The sequence below is a fragment of the Ambystoma mexicanum genome, chromosome 5p (genome assembly GCF_040938575.1).
Source record: "Ambystoma mexicanum isolate Mex_15411 chromosome 5p, UKY_AmexF1_1, whole genome shotgun sequence".
NCBI classification, from domain to species: domain Eukaryota; kingdom Metazoa; phylum Chordata; class Amphibia; order Caudata; family Ambystomatidae; genus Ambystoma; species Ambystoma mexicanum.
The window spans coordinates 105,286,281-105,305,630 of NC_090930.1; the positions used below are offsets into that span (position 1 = coordinate 105,286,281).

General features: G+C 47.0%; 1 protein-coding gene across 10 annotated transcripts in view; it reads left to right on the forward strand.

Moving 5' to 3' along the window:
• The window catches only part of LOC138480764 (uncharacterized), an 807,842-nt gene that overhangs the window by 51,639 nt on the left and 736,853 nt on the right, over positions 1–19,350 (forward strand). For 9 of the 10 annotated variants that reach the window (XM_069612499.1, XM_069612500.1, XM_069612505.1 and 6 more), the window contains exons 2-3: positions 15,652–15,693; positions 16,274–16,549. In XM_069612499.1, the coding sequence (XP_069468600.1) occupies positions 15,652–15,693; positions 16,274–16,549 (318 nt within the window). Of the gene's footprint in view, positions 1–15,651; positions 15,694–16,273; positions 16,550–19,240; positions 19,304–19,350 lie in introns of those variants that run through there. The other variant, XM_069612508.1, reaches the window with a different exon arrangement.

Below are 19,350 nucleotides of genomic sequence, written 5' to 3' on the forward strand. Positions count from 1 at the left end.
TGCAATCTGTTAAATCTTAAGAAGATTCGCTGGTCTGCAGTGTGTGTTTTACATGTGTTGGCCTCACTTGCTCCAGAGGCACGGCCATTCCAAGATGGCTGTTGTGTTTATCGTGCACCGGTGTGCCTTCTCTTGTGTTGCTGGGGGTCTGGGATTGGTCCTGGCTTACTTTTTCTGGGCCATTGAGGTGGCCGGCAGGCTTGGCCGGCCCTCCTCACAAGGCCCACTCCTGGCCCTGACAACCTTGACTCTCGTGCTTTCTTCCTCACGTCTTCTGATACGGTGCCTGGCTCGTCTGCACAGATGCTTCCCCACTACCATCTTGAGGCCTTGCAGTACACACTTGTGCAATCCATCTGAAGGTAAGCCCCCCTCGGCTCGAAGTACTGGCACATGATGGCACCACAGCTGACTATTCGAAATTTGTTAATACGCATTATGAGACTTGAATCATCTCCCTCATGCAATCTGATAACACTTAAGCAGATTTGCTGGTCTGCTGTGTGTGTTATCCAAGTGTTGGTCTCACTTGCTCCAGAGGCACGGCCATTTCAAGCTGGCTGTTGTGTTTATCGTGCACCGGTGTGCCTTCTCTTGTGTTTCAGGGGGTCTGGGATTGGTTCTGGCTTACTTTTTCTGGGCCATTGAGGTGGCCGGCAGGCTTGGCCGGCCCTCCTCACAAGGCCCACTCCTGGCCCTGACAACCTTCACTCTCGTGCTTTCTTCCTCACGTCTTCTGATACGGTGCCTGGCTCGTCTGCACTGATGCCTCCCTACTACCATCTTGAGGCCTTGCTGTTCACACTTGTGCAATCCATCTGAAGGTAAGCCCCCCTCAGCTCGAAGTACTGGCACATGATGGCACCACAGCTGACTGTTCGAAATTTGTTAATACGCATTATGAGACTTGAATCATCTCCCTCATGCAATCTGTTAACTCTTAAGCAGATTTGCTGGTCTGCTGTGTGTGTTTTCCAAGTGTTGGTCTCACTTGCTCCAGAGGCACGGCCATTCCAAGCTGGCTGTTGTGTTTATCGTGCACCGGTGTGCCTTCTCTTGTGTTTCAGGGGGTCTGGGATTGGTCCTGGCTTACTACTTCTGGGCCAATGAGGAGGCCGGCAGGCTTGGCTGGCCCTCTTCACAAGGCCCACTCCTGGCTCAGACAACCCCTGTCCACCATGGTACGCCACGTGCCCAGGTGCCTGTTTGTATCCCACCCCCTCTCCTTTGGTCGTCAGTATGAATGATTTTATCCCACCCCCTCCCCTTGGTCGCCAGTATGCCTGATTGCATCCCACCCCATCCCCTTTGGTTGTCAGTATGTCTTAATGTATCCCGCCCCCTCCCCTTGGTCGCCAGTATGCCTGATTGTGTCCCACCCCCACCCCTTGGTCGCCAGTATAGCTGATTGTATCCCACCCCCTCCCCTTTGGTCGCTAACATATCTGTTAGTATCCCACTCCCTCCCCTTTGGTCATCAGTATGCCTGATTGTTTCCCACCCCCTCCCTTTTGGTCGTCATTATGCCTGATTGTTTCCCGCCCCCTCCCTTTTGGTCGTCAGTATACCTGATTGTTTCCCACCCCCTCCCTTTTGGTTGTCAGTATGTCTGATTGTTTCACAATCCCTCCCCTTGGTCGCCAGTATGCCTGATTGTATCCCACTCCCTCCCCTTGGTCGCCAGTATGCCTGATTGTATCCCCCCTCCCCTTTGGTCATCAGTATTCCTGATTGTATCCCACCTCCTCCACTTTGGTCGCTAGTATGCCTGATTGTATCCCACTCCCTCCCCTTTTGGTCGTCAGTGTTGCATCTCATGTGGTGCCTCGGGCCGCTCACACACAGCACGCATACATACACTCAGAAAAACTCTCTGACACGTCTGTTGGCTGCAAGGTCCTGGCGGCAACTGCCATCCGTTTATTAGTAACGCGCATGCATCAGCCCAAACAAGGCTCGCACATCCGTAAACACCTTTTTACTACATAACATACCTCCTTTCTTTAAAATAGAAGACAACACATAACATAACATCTCTGCAACTCAACGTGAGTCATCTAACTTTGTTCTCCTCTGCCTCAGCCATCGGAGTCCATAACATAGTCCCTGAATCAAGCTGGAAGTTGCCGTCCTTGTCTGCTCGGATACCTGCTGCTACTCCCTGAGGTCGGCAATGGTATTTCTGTGGACAGTCCCTGGCCTTCAGGAGGGCTCGCGTCTTGTTGCGCTTCCTCTGTCCCTGGTGGAACTGTCCCTTCAGGTGGTTCGGTATCTGGGCTCGCCTCAATTTTCTTGAAGAACGACTTGTTTCTGGTCACCGTCCCTCACCCACTTGCAGCTGTAACCATGGACCCTCTCACATGGATTCCCCGAGGGGTTGTGGCTTCTAGGTGAGAGACATCTTCCCTGTGGATGACTTTCTTGAACACCCACTGTGTCACCCACGGCAATATCGTTCTCTTAGAGGTGTCTCCGTTCACTCTCTTTCTCGTTTCTGGCCATTCTCCCATCAGACACGTTCGTCGTCGATCACTCCCGGTGTTCTCCCCTCCACTTCCAGAATTAATCCTCTCTGACACCTTTTGAACAATGCTTCCGCTGGTGGGACCCTGGTGGATTGGTGCGCGTTGTCCGGTACTCTCGCAGGAACTCGAATAAATGTTGCTGTAATTCTCCCCCCCCCATTTACAGAGATTGGAAATGTCTTGTTCAAAGTTCTCATGAACCTCTCTGCTTCTCCATTGGCCCTGGGCCAGAGTGATGTCACCTTTCTGTGTTTGATTCCTCTCTCTTCCAAATACTTTGCAAATTGACTGCCTTGAAATGGTGGGCCGTTGTCTGAGCATAGGACCAGCGGAAAGCCATGGGTGGCAAAAATCTTTTCTAGCGCCAATATGGTGTGGTCGCAGGCTGTCGACTCCTCCAGTTCTACCTCTGGGTATCTCGACCATAGGTCTATGACTTCTAGGAAATACATTCCTCTACCGGTGGACCCAAAGTCTACATGTACCGTCCCCCACGGTTGCTCACTCCTATCCATTGATTTTATCACAGGCGCGCTTTCCGCCAGACTTGCTGCTTGACACGGGACACATCTCCGCACATGGTCATCCACCTTTTCCTCCAGGTCAGGAAACCACACTTTCGGCCTTAGGCGAGCCTTTGTTTTAGCCGACCCTTGGTGTCCCGTGTGTGCCAGGTCTAGTACCCTGGCTACCAGCGATCTCGGGACCACTATTTGATGGCCACAGAGGATCAGGCCGTCCTAGACAACACTGACAGCTCATTTCTCACCTTCCATAGCGCCTGCATGTCGCGTTGCGCTCTCGAGTCTCGCTGTGCATTGTTGCCAAGCACGTCCTTCCATTCCCCATTTCCAATGGCTGCCTTAATGACCTGGAACACTTCGTCGTCCCTGGATGCGTCGACAATGTCTTGACGAGCCAGCTCTGAAGGCATGGCCACTTCCATGAAGTTGCATACTATTTCCTGGCTCTCTGCAATCTCTCCATGATCTTGCGCACACCCCGTGTTGGGATGTCGTGACAGATAGTCTGCAGGCTTGTTGGTGCCCAGCCTATATTGCAGCTTCACACCGTACTCGATGAGTGACAGCATCCAGCGCACCATGCGTGGTGGTGGCTTCAAGGATGCGCCAGCTATAAATGGTATAAGGGGCTTGTGGTCGGTGATGATTACCACTGGTTTGCCAAGAATATATAAACGGTTTGACGACATCCCCATAATATTGCGAGCGCCTCCCTCTGAATTTGAGAGTACCTCTTTTCAGTTTCAGAGAGTGCTTTGCTTGAATATGCTATGGGACACATATTACCTTGCGACCTTGCGACAGTACAGCGCCCAAACCCACCGGGCTAGCATCAACTACAATTTTGATCCTCACTGGATCGAAGTATGCTATGGTCTCCTGATCGGAAAGTGCAGATTTGATGTCCTGGAATGCTTTCTGCTCTTTACTGTCCCACGTCCACGGCACATCATTTTTGGTTAATGCTCTGAGCGGCTCTGATAGTGAAGCCAGTCCTTTAATGAATCTGCCACAGAAATGAACCATGCCTAGGAATCTCCGGACTTCTGCTGGTGACGCTGGGGCCGCTGCGTCACGAATGTCACATACTTTTCTCGGGGTTAGAAGAGATCCCCTTGGCATGGAAAACGAACCCAAAGAATTCTATACGGTCCTTAAAAATCTCACATTTGGTTTTGTGGAGGGTGAGGCCTAGGTTGCGCAGCCTTTCCAAAGTTAGTTTGAACCTCTTCATGTGCTTGGCTTCCGATGTTGCGAAAACAAGGATGTCGTCGCTCATATTGATGGCTCCTTTCAGCCCAGCCAGTGCTCCCCTGATGATGTTCTGAAACACTTCTGCCGCTGACGAGACACCGAAGCTTAGTCTCTTGAATTGATATAACCCTTCATGGGTGGTGAAAGTAGTAATATAGCGTGAACTCGGATGCAGTTCAAGTTGGTGGTATCCTGAACACAAGTCCAGCTTTGAGAATACCTTGGCTCCTTGTAGTTCACTGATGATGTAATCTAACGTCGGCATGAAGTGACGTTCCCTTTTTATGGCGGCATTGGGCAGGCGCATATCGATGCAGATGCGGACCGCACCTGGCTGCTTTGGTTTCGGTGCAACCACGATTGGTGATACCCACGGAGTGGGGCCTTCTACTTTCTCGATGATGTCCATGTCTATCATTGTCTGGAGCTCCTTTTCCACCTGCACCCTTAGATGGAATGGTATCCTCCTGTGTTTGGGAGCAGTGGGTCTAACTGTCTCGTCAATGTGAAGACGTATCAGTTCTGCTTTCAATTTCCCAATGCCCTGGAAGAGGCCATCCTATCTATCCAGGAACCGCTCCACGTCCGCCAGGTACACCGACATGGTGAAGTGTACAATTTCCAGTGCTTCTGAGGCCCGGTAAATCAGGAGGGAGTGAGGGCTGACGTCAGTCACAAAAAATCGGGCCTTGATGGCATTGTGCCCATGGGCGACCGGTGCCACAAAGACGCCCTGTATCGGTAACGGTGTGCTGCCCCCAAAATTGTAGATTCTCACCCGGGATTCCTCAAGTATAAGTGGGCCAGGGAGGGCTTCATAGTGTTCAGTTGCCAGGACGCTCACCGATGCTCCGGTATCAATTATTACAGGCGTGGGGGTGCCCTTGATGTCTACAATGCAAGTAGGCTGTCTCCTCTTTCTGGCTCCAGCGTCTATGTTGGAGATAATGAAAACTTCTTCATCGTCTTCTTCCTCCTCTGCCAGGTCAAGTCTTTGTATGCCCTGTTCCACAGTCGCCACACTTCTGGGTCTCCTGGAATTTCCACCAGTGACCCTTGTGGGACCTCTGGAGGTCGTCACCGGCACTGCTACTCTACACACCCTGGCGTAGTGTCCTGGTACGTTGCATCTGCCACATACTCTAGATTTCGCTGGACAGTCTTCGACATGTGGCAGATCATATCCGCAATATTGGCACGATGCTGGATTGCCATGGATGGGTGTTGTATCTTGTCGCTTTTGGCTCCACTGAGACTTTGGTGTGGTGGACCTCCCCAGAGCGAAGGCCTCTTCGCTTTTACCTGGTCGAACAGCTGCATCCATCTTCGCCCCTCTGCTTTCAGCAAGTTCATAGGCCCGCCCTGTGTCCAGAATTTGTGACAGTGTCATACCTGGTTCTCGAAGGATCTGCCTCCGCAATTTGCCTGAGTTGCATCCATGTATGACCTGGTTTCGCACCATACCCTCTTCATTCTCCCAATGACATATGCTTGACAGTTGACGCAATCGGGCGCAAAACTGATCAAGGGATTCGTCATCATGCTATTTTTCTCCGCACATTATGAATCTGTCGTAGTCCATGTTTGCCATAGGGATAACATTGTTTTGAAGGGCTGTTTTAACTGCCGCATATGTGACATCTTGAAGGTTTAGTGATTCAAAAATGCGGTGCATTCAGTGCCCGCTGAATAACGCAGGGTTGCTACTTTTGCATCATCATTGTCTTCCCCAGTCGCGCTGAAAAACATCTTGAGTTTCTTGACCCACAATAACCACTTGGGTTCCAGCTTAGGCGGAGGCCCTGATGTGTCAAATTCTGGCATCAGTGACAGTGTTCCTTGCTGACGCCGTGGCATCTGTGTCGGGGCAGCTGCTGCTCCATCCTGATCAGTCATGTCTTCAGGTCACACAGGCACCTCACAGCAGTGTATGAGGCCGCAAACCTAAAACACGCCAATGGAACTTCTCCCTCCTACAGACCTGATTTATCTTGGCGACCCCACTGTAGCACCAGGAGCTCACTGACCTTCAGTGCAGTCTTAAGCTACTTGCCGCAGTCTCCTCAACTGTTCTGCTCGATCAGAGCGTTGGACACGTGCTGCTGGATGAATCACATCCTCCTCAGCATGAATTCATGGCTTCCCGTTGTGTGAAACCATGAGAATTCCCAAAAATTAGTATAATGCGATCACGAGGACAGCGCACAAGCACTCTCGCGGGCCGCAACTGTCACGCGTGAATAATCAAGATGGCGCGTGTTGACGCGTCAGATGTATGCAGAGTGGTAAGGGCGACTGCCATGTTCAGTATAAGATCTATGATGCGGCTCCTGTGCTCTTACCCCGCGCTACCTCCTCGTCACCAATGTTGCATCTCATGTGGTGCCTCGGGCCGCCTCACACACAGCACGCATGCATACACTCAGAGAAACTCTCTGACACGTCTGTTGGCTGCAAGGTCCAGGCGGCAACTGCCATCCGGACCACGTTTATTAGTAACACGCATGCGTGTACCCAAACGAGGCTCGCGCATGCGTAAACACCTTTTTACTACGTAGCAGTCAGTATGTCTTAGTATGTATCCCACCCCCTCCGCTTGGTTGCAGGTCTGCTCGCATCAACCTAACCTTCCCAGTCGATTGAGGGTTGTCGGTGTGTATGCCCTCATGCATCTGACGCCTGGTACGTGTGCACCTGTCGCTTTATATCATGATCATTGACTCCACGCTACTGCACTTCGATCATTTGTTTGTGCATGTCACCCTTTAATATGGAGCTGGCACAGTGCTATGTCGAGTTTTGACCCTGTTTTAGTATGTAGATTGCCAACATGTAAAAGCAGCTGGCTCCATCTATGATCCCGCATATGTGTGTAACTGCCACCATGCAACATGTGGCTGCACCCATGTACGTGCTCACTGACTTTGACCCTGCATCTATTTTGTAGTTGCCGCCATGCAGCATGTGGTTGCACCAAGTATTTGATCACTGCTTATGACCCAGTATATGTGTGTAACTGCCGATATGCAATATGTGGCCGACACCCTGTACCTGCCTTCTTTGTATTAATATTGTAATTCTTTCTCACTGTAACCTTCAAGAAAAAACGCCTTGGCACCCCAGGGTTTTGGGCGCTACATAAGAATAATAAATAAATAAAATGCTCCAGAAAAAATGTTCCAGAGCCTCAGTAATCCTGTTGCTTACAGAAGATCTACCCCAGCATCCACTGAATGGCGTGATGCATTGGCCATTGCATTTTACAACACGATATCTGATATTAGAAACAAAATAGCCAAGAAATTAGAAGAGGATACCTCAATTTTGTACAATTCTGCCTACTCAAGTAAGCAGTCAAGTCCTCCTTTTAGCTTCAACTTGTAGCCAGTGACTGTTGATCAAGTGTGAGGTTTAATTTAATCTATGAACATGGCTAGTTGCCCGGGTCATCCTTGCCCCTCAAAAGGAATCAATTATACCTGTCATCACCAACTTTATTAATCGGTTTTCTATTGAAGGCTACATTCCAAAGGAAATTTAAAGTGCATGGATCAGTCCCCTACTAAAAAAGAAATCACTAGGTCCACTGTACACTGGAAATTATCATCCTATATTCAACTGTTGGTTTCTCTTAGAAATATTGGATAAAATGCCCACAATTCAGCTAGATGGCCATATAGAAAAGAAAAGCTTTGCTCAGAGACTTAGCTTCAGGCTTTCGGGCAGGCAGACATATTGAAACTGCATTGGTATATGTCAAGGACCAGCTCCTCGGTATCATGGATCAGGGTTCTTCCATCTTGCTCATGTTGTTTGACTTTTCAGCAGCTTTTGAAACTTTGGACCACTCCATCCTGTTGTCAAGGTTAATGGAGATAGTAAATATCTATGAAAAGGCCTCTACATGGCTCCTCTCATTCCTAACAGACCTCAAGGTCAGAGTAAAGACTGATCAGTTTGATTTTAAAACATACTCTTTAGATAATGGAGTACCACAGGGGGTGTGCTTGTCCCCATTGTTATTCAACATTTATTTAAAACCCTTGCATGATTGGTTTAAGGAACACAGTGTTATTTTTCTGAACTATGCCCATGACACTGAGTTAATTTTCCACATGTCTTCTATTAACAGTGCTAGCCGGAATAAATCAAACTTTCAACAGCATTGAACGTTGGATTGACTGGATTGGCTGAGTCTTAGTGCTCGAAAGACGGAATGACTAAATACCTTTTTGCACACATGATCCCGGCAGTTATCCGATGAGCTTTGTTTAGATAAAGTAAACAGTAATGTTCAACCGGTTGTGAAAAATATGGGGGTTTATTTTGACTCCCAGCTTTCCGTAGACCAACATTCAAATACATTGGTTAGTATTTCAAACAATCATCTAAAGATACTTAGTAAAATCCATCCTTTCACATCAGAATGTCCTGTGGCTACTACCACTTGTGCTGTTATCAGCTCACACCTCGACTATACAGATACTCTATGGCTCGGTGTTCCTAAATATGTGCTGAATAGGATGCGAGTAACTCAAAATTCCACTGCACAGGCAGTGGTAGGCGTCTCCTCGAGAATGCATATATGTCCATTCTTGAAGATTCTTAATTGGCTGCCAATTGCTGCAAGAATTAAGCTCTGGCCTTGATTTCAATGCCTTACAGAAAATTGGGATATAAAACCTCCAAATCAAATTTCAGTACTAATCTCCTCCGCATGCTCTCAGATCCTCTCATGCTTTGCTGCTTTCGGGATTGAGAGTCAGTCGACCTAAGGCAATGGGAAGTCCTTTACAGGTGCTTGCCATCAGGCTCTTGATTTCATTGCCTTGTGATAGCTGAGACCTGAAGGATATGTCTGTTATCAGGAAGAGACTGAACACTGTCCTGTTTGTGTAGTCCTTTGAATATCTGAAACGTCTATCATTAATGGTTAGCACTTGGATGCCACGGCCATGGGTGCTTTATAAATACTCACAGACATAGACAACGACATATAGGCCTCATTACAAGGTCAGCGTTTACCCGACGGTTCTAGCGGCGCGTTGCCGCTGACCTCGTAACACTGTTCCGCTGCCTGATATCCTGGTGCCACCAGGAAATTCTAGGTGGCAGAAAGTGTAAGTCCCCATTCCTGTGGAGTCCCGACTCCACAGGTATGATGAGAACACAGAAGCACTGGCACTGTTGCTAACGAACGGTGCCAGTGCATATGTGAAAACCATGCCTGCAGGGGCCGGTCCAACCAGCCGGGAGCACCGGCTCCTGCAGGCATTCTTGGCTACCAGCACCCTTATTTCTGAAACGCCAGGCTTGTAATCTGGCCCATAGACATAGATATAACAAAGAAGGCACAAACAACTTGCTACCAACGTTCTCTCTGGTAGAAAATCAAGCCCTTCATCACTGAAAACAATTCAGATCTGCTGTCCAAGCTTGGTCCACTCCCAACTGGATGGCTGCAATGCCCTTTTATAAGGCCTTCTGGTGACTACCCTGGCACCTGTGAGATGTGTCCAGCATGCAGCAGCAGGAATTATGAAAGGACTCCACAAATTAGATCACATCACCCCGACCTTCATCGATCTTCACTGACTCCTGGCAAGAAAATGCGCAGACTTCAACTCTGTTGGTGTAGGAAAGAAAGAACCAGAAGACAGATCTTTTCTGTCTATGCCACAAGACTCTGGAGCCTCCCCCGCTTCAACACCAGACCCGTCCCATCACTTGTACATTTCAGAAAGATGCTTACTATCCACCCTCTTCAAGGAATGGCTTCTCCCTAACAGGGAGATCCACACCTTCCACTCCCCACTCCCTACCTGAGACTAGTTGATCTACTCCCAACTGTTTCTTCCTCTCATTGCTTCTAGATTCCTTGATGCAAAATCGTCCACCTTCCCGCTTCCTCCTCCCTTGTATCTCTGCTTTTGTGTCATTCCCCATATTATTTGAAAAGCACTCCATTGCTTCCCAAAGGTAGGTCTACGCTCAATGAATAACTTAATTATAATAACAATAATACTACAAATAATGCCAGAATCGATTTCTTTCAATTGATCAACAGTCCCAAATGTGTCAGCACACCTGTTGTAGTTGCTCTTTCAGCAATTGCTCAATTGGGGGCATCAGGAGGCAATCGTCCAAACAAGGAAACAAGAACATCCCTACCTCGCGCAGATGGGCCTGCACTGGACTCAATATTTTTGTAAATATGCTTGGTTCCGTCTTTAGCCAGAAATAAAGGACTTGAAACTGAAAATGGCATCCGGCCACCGTAAACCTCAGAAACCTCTAGTGACCCTGCCACATCGTAACATGATAATATACATCTTGTATGTCTATGATGGCCAAATAAGCATGTTCCCTTCTGAGGGGATTAATCCCCCCTAGCTTTTCCATTCTTAACAATTCTTAGAGCCACAAACGTGTCGAGACGCTTGATATCTAGCAGCAGCTAGAAGGATCAATTTGGCTTGGGTACCAGAAAATGATTCAGCAGAACCTGTGAGGAAATGACTATGCAGGAGAACAAGGATGAGCAGAGGCAAAACTGCCTACTCGGGCCCTCACACTTCTGCACAGCAAGAGTCATCCCAATCATAAACGTGAAACAGGCACGGGTAAGAGATATACCTTTGTTGCCTTTTGTGGTAACGCGGACCAAGGGCAGGCTATACTCTTGAATGTAGTACAGCAGTAACCCAAACAGCAATAGTAAAAAGGTCAAAATAAAGGAATGTCCAATGAAGGTTCTATGAAAACATGCATAGTATAATTATGCACACCAATCTGCTGTACAAGTTGTACTAGAAAAAACAAGCAAAAATCCAGCTCTTTAAAGGAAGACAGAAAAATGCAAAATGTAATGATTTAAGCAATCTGGATACTTAGCAGGGAGGAAAAGCAATAAATCACTTCAGTGTTGGTAAAAATGAAATGCCTTGTGGGAAAAAGGTGTGAAAGGGCACTTATCCCAATAAAATGGACGACAGCGACCGGGGCCTTCCAGGAGTATCTTAATCAGTTGGACAGCAGTTTGACGGCATTCAACTGACTTCTCGTTGTGCAAGTGAGTCCAACCAGGTTCGGATGCAGCGAGTCATGGTGATCAAGACGGGGAGCAGATGTCCAGTCGCGTTTGGGAATGCGGCCCTCTGTGGATCGATTTGGCATTCATAACATGCAGGTTAATGGGACCACAAGGGTCATTTTGGCGTTCAATCCGGGATTAATGATGAAAATGCTGTTGGTTCAAAGTGTGCTTTGAGATATGGTGGTCGAAGGCTTCTGTAGCAGTGAACCTTTTGTTTGAGCAGGGGCAATCAACATGTTATGCCAGTTAAATGTGGTGGAATGCAGAAAACCAGCTGCTTTGCTTCTTCAGTTGCTGTGAGTCCAAATCGAGGTACTCAGGGTCAAGATGAGTCCTTGTTCTTGTGCTCCTAACCCAGGGATGACTGGATAACACCCACAGGGGTCTTTCCCCTCCAGTTATGACCTTGTACCAGTGACGCTGGAAGAGAGGCATATCTTGCTCCGGCTACAGTTCACCCTAATTGTGCCATTCGAATGGGTATGGAGCACTCTTTCATGTCACTGGCTGAGGACTTTGGAAATATCAACTCACACAAAGGAGGTCCAAATGACTTCTTCTTGAAATGAATCAACGAAAGAAGGGCAGACCCCTTTCTTATAAAGGCAACAAGACAACGAGGCACTGTGGATTGGCTAAAAGCAAGCCTGCTTTAAGGGGTTCAATCCTTGTTAATGATAATGATGCGTTATGTATGCCTAAGCGCATTACATAGAACATATTAACATACAATAGCACCCAACCGAAGATAGTACTCATTTATGCACCTTGGAAGGATGAAAGGCTGAGTTGGCCTTGCCGTTCCAAACCTGAGACCTGCAGATCACACACAGATCACAGCAGCAAGCGCTCAACCCCTGAGCTACCTTACCAGTATATATGTTACCAGATAAGATAACAAGTGACTTGTGGTTATTGCAACAATGCTTCATTCAACACATCATACATACTCTTTACTGTGCATGAAGTGTTAGACAGGAAGGTTTGAATGGCTCACAGAATACTGTGGTGGAGGAATCCTTCCTTACCCTTGGTTCTGATCTGCCTGCCTGTCAAAACCCTCCCCCTTCTCTAACTATGCACCTAAAAGGCCCTTTGATGTGCTACTCCCTATTGTGAGGCAGGCCTTTGTAATGGAATTGTCCATTTGATGCCAGGCTCTCACGCAGGTACAGCCATGGGATGCCAGGCCTAGCAAGAAAGGAGTTGCCCAACCTCCCAGGACATCAACAGAGGCAGGACTCCTGTCCTTTGCCCTATTCATTGGAATCCAGACTGGCAGGTACCTGCAATCCACATTGCCTCTCATATCTAGTTTGATCTCATAGAGTTGGCGCTGGTATGTTACAAATTAGATATGTTTTTTTTAAAATAATTATATGAATCAAAAACGTGGTATGTCTTATATTTTCAGATCTTCCTGTCACCAGGTTAATAGTTTATCATACTGATGTGGTTTTGGAACAGAGGTCCATATTTAAATGCAGCCTCTGCACTACAGAGACTTTGTTGCCGTAGCAATTGTCAAACTGGGCACCAGTGACCTCTGCTCTGTGCTACTGAGCAGCAGGTGCTTTAGATCCAGATACTGAGTCAGCAGAACACAGCTTTACACTATGCTTTTGATATGGAGTTTCATGAAGGATGTTCAGCCTATTAGACCACTGTTCCTGGCGTCAAAAATTCTGCTGTCCTCCTGACTGACCAGATTTCCCTGATGGTTGGGACCCCGACTGGTTGGTTTGTGTTTTGTGTTGAAAGCCGGAAACGGACTTCTGGGCGACCTTCCACATGCTTCTTCTGGGTTTTCCTGGCTGATCTTCTGGATTCCGTTTTTTTTCGATGTTTCTACATACGTATATGACTTAAAGTCTCGATTGACCTTATCTTCCAGGCAGGGACCAAACAAGAGTCTAACCTTAAAGAGAATTCTAAGGGCCATTGCCTTCTGATGGGCATCTGTGCACCAGACTCCCAAGTGTAATTGCTTTGCGCCAGTTGACACTGTTCCCATCCCCATGGCCGACTCCTTGATTGCATCATAGGCCAAATTCGATAGGAAAGCTACATGTAACTACAAATCTTTTAGAATGGGAGCGCAGTCGTGTCAATAATTTATTGCTATGGTCAATCTCATTAAACACACAAATGTGGTTTCTGCTGTGCATGAGGCATATAGGTAAGCGTGATCCAGTGAATTCTTTTTACATAGTGTAGTCAGCTTCTCTGCCAAATTCCATTCTTTATCACATCCTCTGGGGCCACAGTGGAACGACAAGATATCATCAGTCTATAATGACAGTGGCAGGTCCCTCCCTACTCCTTTAAAGGGGATACATCTTTGCCAGCAGGAAGCTAGTGACGTTCTTCCTGTCTGGTTCTGACCAGTCTTTAAAAATATCCTCCCATATCTCCAGTATCTGTGGCAGTAATGGTAACCCTTTTGATGCCGCCATTTTGAATTGCTTTGGATGTGGGCGCTATCTACCGCAGGCACCAGGTAATGTCTTTAGTGAAGCCCATATATGTGTCAATATGTGGCACTCCCTTTGCTGTAGCCTCCTTGTCAAGGTGTTTCCCCATCATTTCTGCTTTGGGACCTGATGAACTGGGAGATGAGGAAGTAGTGGAAACTCTACTGGTAGAAGATGAGGATGATCTTTTAAAGCTTTCTTCAGGATATTCTCCAACTCAGCCCCATTGCAAGCTGGGTTCCCTCCTCACCCTTCGTCCCCTTTCTGGAGATAAGGAGGATAAAATGGAAGAGGAGGATTCATGAGTTAAGGGCTTTTTCTTCTGCGTCTCTTTCCCCATGATGGAAACATGTGTTCCAAGTTGACCAGAACCTAATAATAATAATAATAATAATAATAATAATAATAATAATAATAATAATAATAATAATAATAATAATAATAATAATAATTAGGCTTTTATATAGCACTACAAACCCTCAGGTATCTGAGCGCTGCTTATTATTACCCACGGTGTGTGGTGCTCATTTATCGACCTCGGAAGGATGAAAGGCTGAGTTTGGCCCCGCCGGGATTCGAACCTGCGTTAACAGGCTCTGCACGGGTGTCAAAGCGGGCGCTCTACTCGCTGTGCCACTTGACCGGCTGCCAATGCCTTGACACGTTTATCTCGCACGTGACAGCTCTAGTAGGTCCCTCCATATTACACCTCTTCCGAGCAGCCAGTCGACTCGGTCAGACCGCCACTATGGTTGCTCCAAAGGCCCCTCCACTCTGCAGGAGATGCCCAGGAGCTTTCTGTCTGGTAATCAGAGTATGTCTCCGCTCTACTTTGCCGGTCAGCATTGCCTCGTCATTTGCCCCTCAAAAGCTCAGCAGTAAGAGGCGGAGTCTGGATAAATATGAATTTTGACGAGTGGCTTTAACCCATCTCCACCCTACCTTGAGAGGAATATTACTCTCTGGCAAATAAGGGTTAATTCCTGATTCCAATGGATGGTAACCATTTGAATTGTGCAAGGAAGCACTGGGGCAGTGCTGGTAGATCCTCCATTTAACACGTCCAGCTGTCGCATCTCTAACCCGGTGGATTCCCTTGTCCCCAGAGTTCCCCATGACCCCCTTTTTGGGCAATGGGTAATAGGCATGTCACCCTAAAAATGATAAATACACAACACACGAGCGGGCGGGTTTAATAGTGCAACTTGCCGCGTGCTCCAAACCAGTAGGTGCCCTTTCTACCCTTGAGTGTGCTAGCTGCTATTCACTAGCAGTTCTCATGCAATCTCAGTCATGCTGCAATGTTTCCTTTAAGCAGGCTTTGTCTTCCTGGGAACACGCTTGCTGATTCCGTGTGCACAGTTCTTGAATTGTCGGGTGCTTGCCGGGGCTCGGCCCTGGCCCTTATTTCTGAGCCCCAGCACATTTTGTCTCAGAATCAGATTGGTTATGAAGTCATGATCGCCAGAGCATCCATCAGCCCCAATGAGAAGGTGCAAGCTGTAGTTTAACTCCAAATGTGTCAACACTGTGGGGAGCAGCTGTGGGTGCTGTCAGCAATGGTGGAGAACGTCCTGCATGCAGTGTCACAAGCGTGCTAGAAAATAGTTGGGCCCTGGCACTTAGGTTCTCACAAATGAAGCATTCTGTGTGCACACATTTCCCCTTCGATGTCATTCCTGTGTGTGTATTTTTCTATGTCCCTGTTCTTCCCCTGCCCGCTGCACATCCCAACAAATGTAAAGCAGAATCTAATCTCTTTTCTCCATTTCTTTCAGATTTGGAGCATAGGACCCTGGACATCCACGACAAGATGTTGGGTAAGTGCGCGGTTGCAGAGCAGACATCTAGCAGAGAGCCTGAATTCGTGAGACAAGATGGCTGCCAAATTCTCACGTGATTAACGATATTTCTGGGAGTTAAAGACCAGTTCTATCATTTGTGTTGGTGTAGCACGAGGACCAGGAGGGCCGTAGTAACTGGCGGATGGGCCAGCGCATGCGTCGCAGGTTGTTTGGTACCTGGACGACCATTAGGAGTCCCCGTGTGGCTGGTGGATGAGACAGAACCTTAGGGCACAAAAATAGAAAACTGAGCAGTTGAGACTGGCCGTTGACTAAGAAGAAATAATCCGAGCGGCCTTGAGGCATTTGCTTCCCATCAAACTTGACTCTGCGCGCTCACTATGTGTCTGTCTATGCATGTTGTCCTTACACCGACCGCCACCCATGACTTGACAGTAATGTAACATGTCAGCGCCTTATTAAATTCTCTCATAAATAGATTATGCTCATTATCTGCAGGGTGGAGACAATGAATTAAATATGAATGTAAACATTGGCCTTTGTCAGATTTTGTTTATGTGACTTAAATAATATTTTCCTTTCTTCTATATTGAAGTTCCGGTCACTAAGCCGGTTATCACGCCTGATGGACCCATCCACAAAGTGACTGCTGGATCCCAGGTGACCCTCAGATGTTCCGCCGAAGGAACACCTCCAATTTCTTACTGGTGGTATAAGCTTGAAACACCTGACATAGTCGTACACAACGAATCTTCCCTAACTATCTTTAGCAGTAAGAAGTATCACTCCGGGACCTACTTCTGTGAAGCAACGAACACGGCCAATCGGGGGATCATGAAGCGAAGTGAAGGACTGCGCCTCAGCATTGCAGGTGGGATCAGCAGTAATTGCTCTCCATGCCTAGTACTACAAAGCCACCATTTTTCTTTTAAAAGAAAGACTGTGCAGAACAACTCTTATAAATGTATGCATTTAAATTCACTCTGCAACGCCACACTCTCCTGACCACTACTGGCTCCCCAAGAGAATTGATTGCAAAGGACTCTGCATCATATACAAAGCTATTCAACTGAAGCTCCCATCCCACTTCCACGACAAACCAAAACCCATCATCCGCACACGCCAGACAAGCCAACCGGAATATCCCACGTACATCACCCAGCAAACCAACAGGCGCAGAAAAACAAGCATTGACCCAGAGCCTGGATGCTTGACCACTCCACATTAGCATCACACCCCCATCACCACTTTCCAAAGAAGCCTTAAAGCACACCTGCTCCCCCACACCATGTCCAGCCGCACACCTCCCCTGCCATCCAGTATATCCTAATCTTCCTAGCCTATCCTGAAAATGTTGTAACTGATTTTTCAGCTCCTCCCTTTAGAACTTTGGAAGGGGCACTCAGACCATCTGAAAAGGACCAAAACAGCACACAAAATGAAAATAAAACAAAGTACAAATTTATAATAAGATTTATACAGGCGATAAATGCAAGAAACAAGCAGGATGGGACAATGAACAAAGGAAATATACTTTGCAATTTACAGCCATTCCTGAGGAATGGGTTCCAGTGCAGATTGTGTCATAATGAAACTTATGTTCAGGCAAAAGGCACTAGATCTTCCAAGTCTTGAGCAGTCCTGTCAAGAAAATCTCTTTTCTGTTCTCTTTTGAATCTTGCCAAAGGTTGTTGTTCATGTGTATTTATTTATTTATTGGTCACTTGTTAGGCCCTTAAACAATTAGCAAAACTGTGTCATAGCGTCGACAGGGCAAACAGGATCTTCTCCCCTCTGGATCAACAGGAAGGGCCCTGTAGTTGTGAGCAGTCGTGAGCAATCTCTGTGTTTTAGTAAGAGAGTGTGTACTCTTTTGGTTGCAGGGAATCACACAACCCTTGAGGGATTACAATGAGAAACCAGGTCTCAAACTCTGCACTCATCTCTGACTACTGGCGAGTGATAGGTGACTAAGAAATGATGGAAAAAGCAGAGGGGGAGTAACTTTTCATTCCTGACTAGTAGCTGGAAAATTGAAATGTTTCCCCTGGGTTCAGATTAGTAGTCGAGTCCCTTGTTCCAGTAGAATTTGTGGGTGATACATCGTACTTTTATGTGCATTCATTGTTCTATCGATTACAATTTTAAGGATTGCACAGCTGCTGTGATTTGGTCATGTTTCTTTAGTCTGAATGTAAGGCTTCCCTCTTTGTTTAGTACTATTTTCATGTGCTTCAGTGGGGGTTGGGGAGAGCTATGAACAACCCATCACACCGGTAAGGTTCACTTTGTCCAAGGCCCTGCATGCGTTCTACTTTGTAGTTCATTCCTAGAATATACTGATTTCTTGCCCACTGTGCAAATGATACTCTGAATTCAGTGCCTGATTCTGAGGAGCATGCAATAAGAGAAAAGTGTTCTTCCATGAAGGTGGAACATTTTTCTTAAATTCATATTCTGACAAAGAAAGAAAGTGGTGTAGGGAAATTAAAGCCTTGTCTTTTGCACGTGCCTGATTTACCCTGATAACAATCAGCAATGCAAGGCAGGGACTGCGAGAGAATTCTCCTGGCTCAGCCCTGCTTCTGCATTTCAAAATACAGGAATGAAAATATGGAGCTTGCTAGGTGCCATTCATCGCTACTGCACATGTTCTCCCCTCATAAAAACAGCATTTTCCAGACTGAAGCATTAGTGTTCTAATTTGCTGAAAGCTTAATGATAAGGATGTGTTATTTATATAGGGTTATTGTCAAAGCGCTATAAATGGAGCACATTTACATACAATCATGACTCAACCAAAGTTGGTACTCATTTATCAACCTCAGAAGGTGGAAAGTCTGAGATAGCCTTGTTGGGATTTTAACCAGCGACCTGCAGATCACACCATATCACAGCACCGAGCACTCAACCCACTGAGCTGTCTATCTTGGCAGCTTAAAGACACTTTCACAAATTAGAAAAGTGACAGTCTTTAAAGAAATGCTCTCATTGCCACTGGTGCACATTTTTCTCACACAATGAAAGATTTTAGCAGTGTGTGTTGCTGAAAAGCATTGTATCTCCTCTCCAATCCTTCCACCCACCTTAGAATGGTGGTGCTGGTAACTGGAGGGGAGAATGTCAGCCCTCTTCATTACTTTTATCACAAGCTTAAAATCTGGCCCTCAGAGGTCTGTGTAAAAACTGAAGAGTGTTGTTCCAAGCAAAAACAACACATTTCTTAACAGCACCATATTCCAAAAAATAAAGAATGTGGTGTGCGCACATGAACGCCTTATGTGCCTAATTTACAGCCTGACAACGGCCCTGGTTTGTTCACAATTGCTGGGAAAGCATTGAGAGGGAATTTTCCTGGCAGATACCTGCCACCAGCACCCCGGGATACCAAAATGGCACTGTGGGTGCTAAAAAAAAGGATTTTCCTTCCTACAACAGGACGGGCGCAGCATCCAGTTGTGGAAGAAAAAACATTTACCAACATGGCCGCCATGGAAAGGGAAGACAGGGCTCTGTACGGAGCCCCTCTTCCCTTTCCATGGCAGCCATTGCAAGCATAGAGGAAGGTGTGGCTGCAGATGCGCCTCTTCCCTTTCCATGGCAGCCATTGCAAGCATAGAGGAAGGTATGGCTGCAGATGCGACAGCGAGTGCCGCCTCACCCGCAATGACA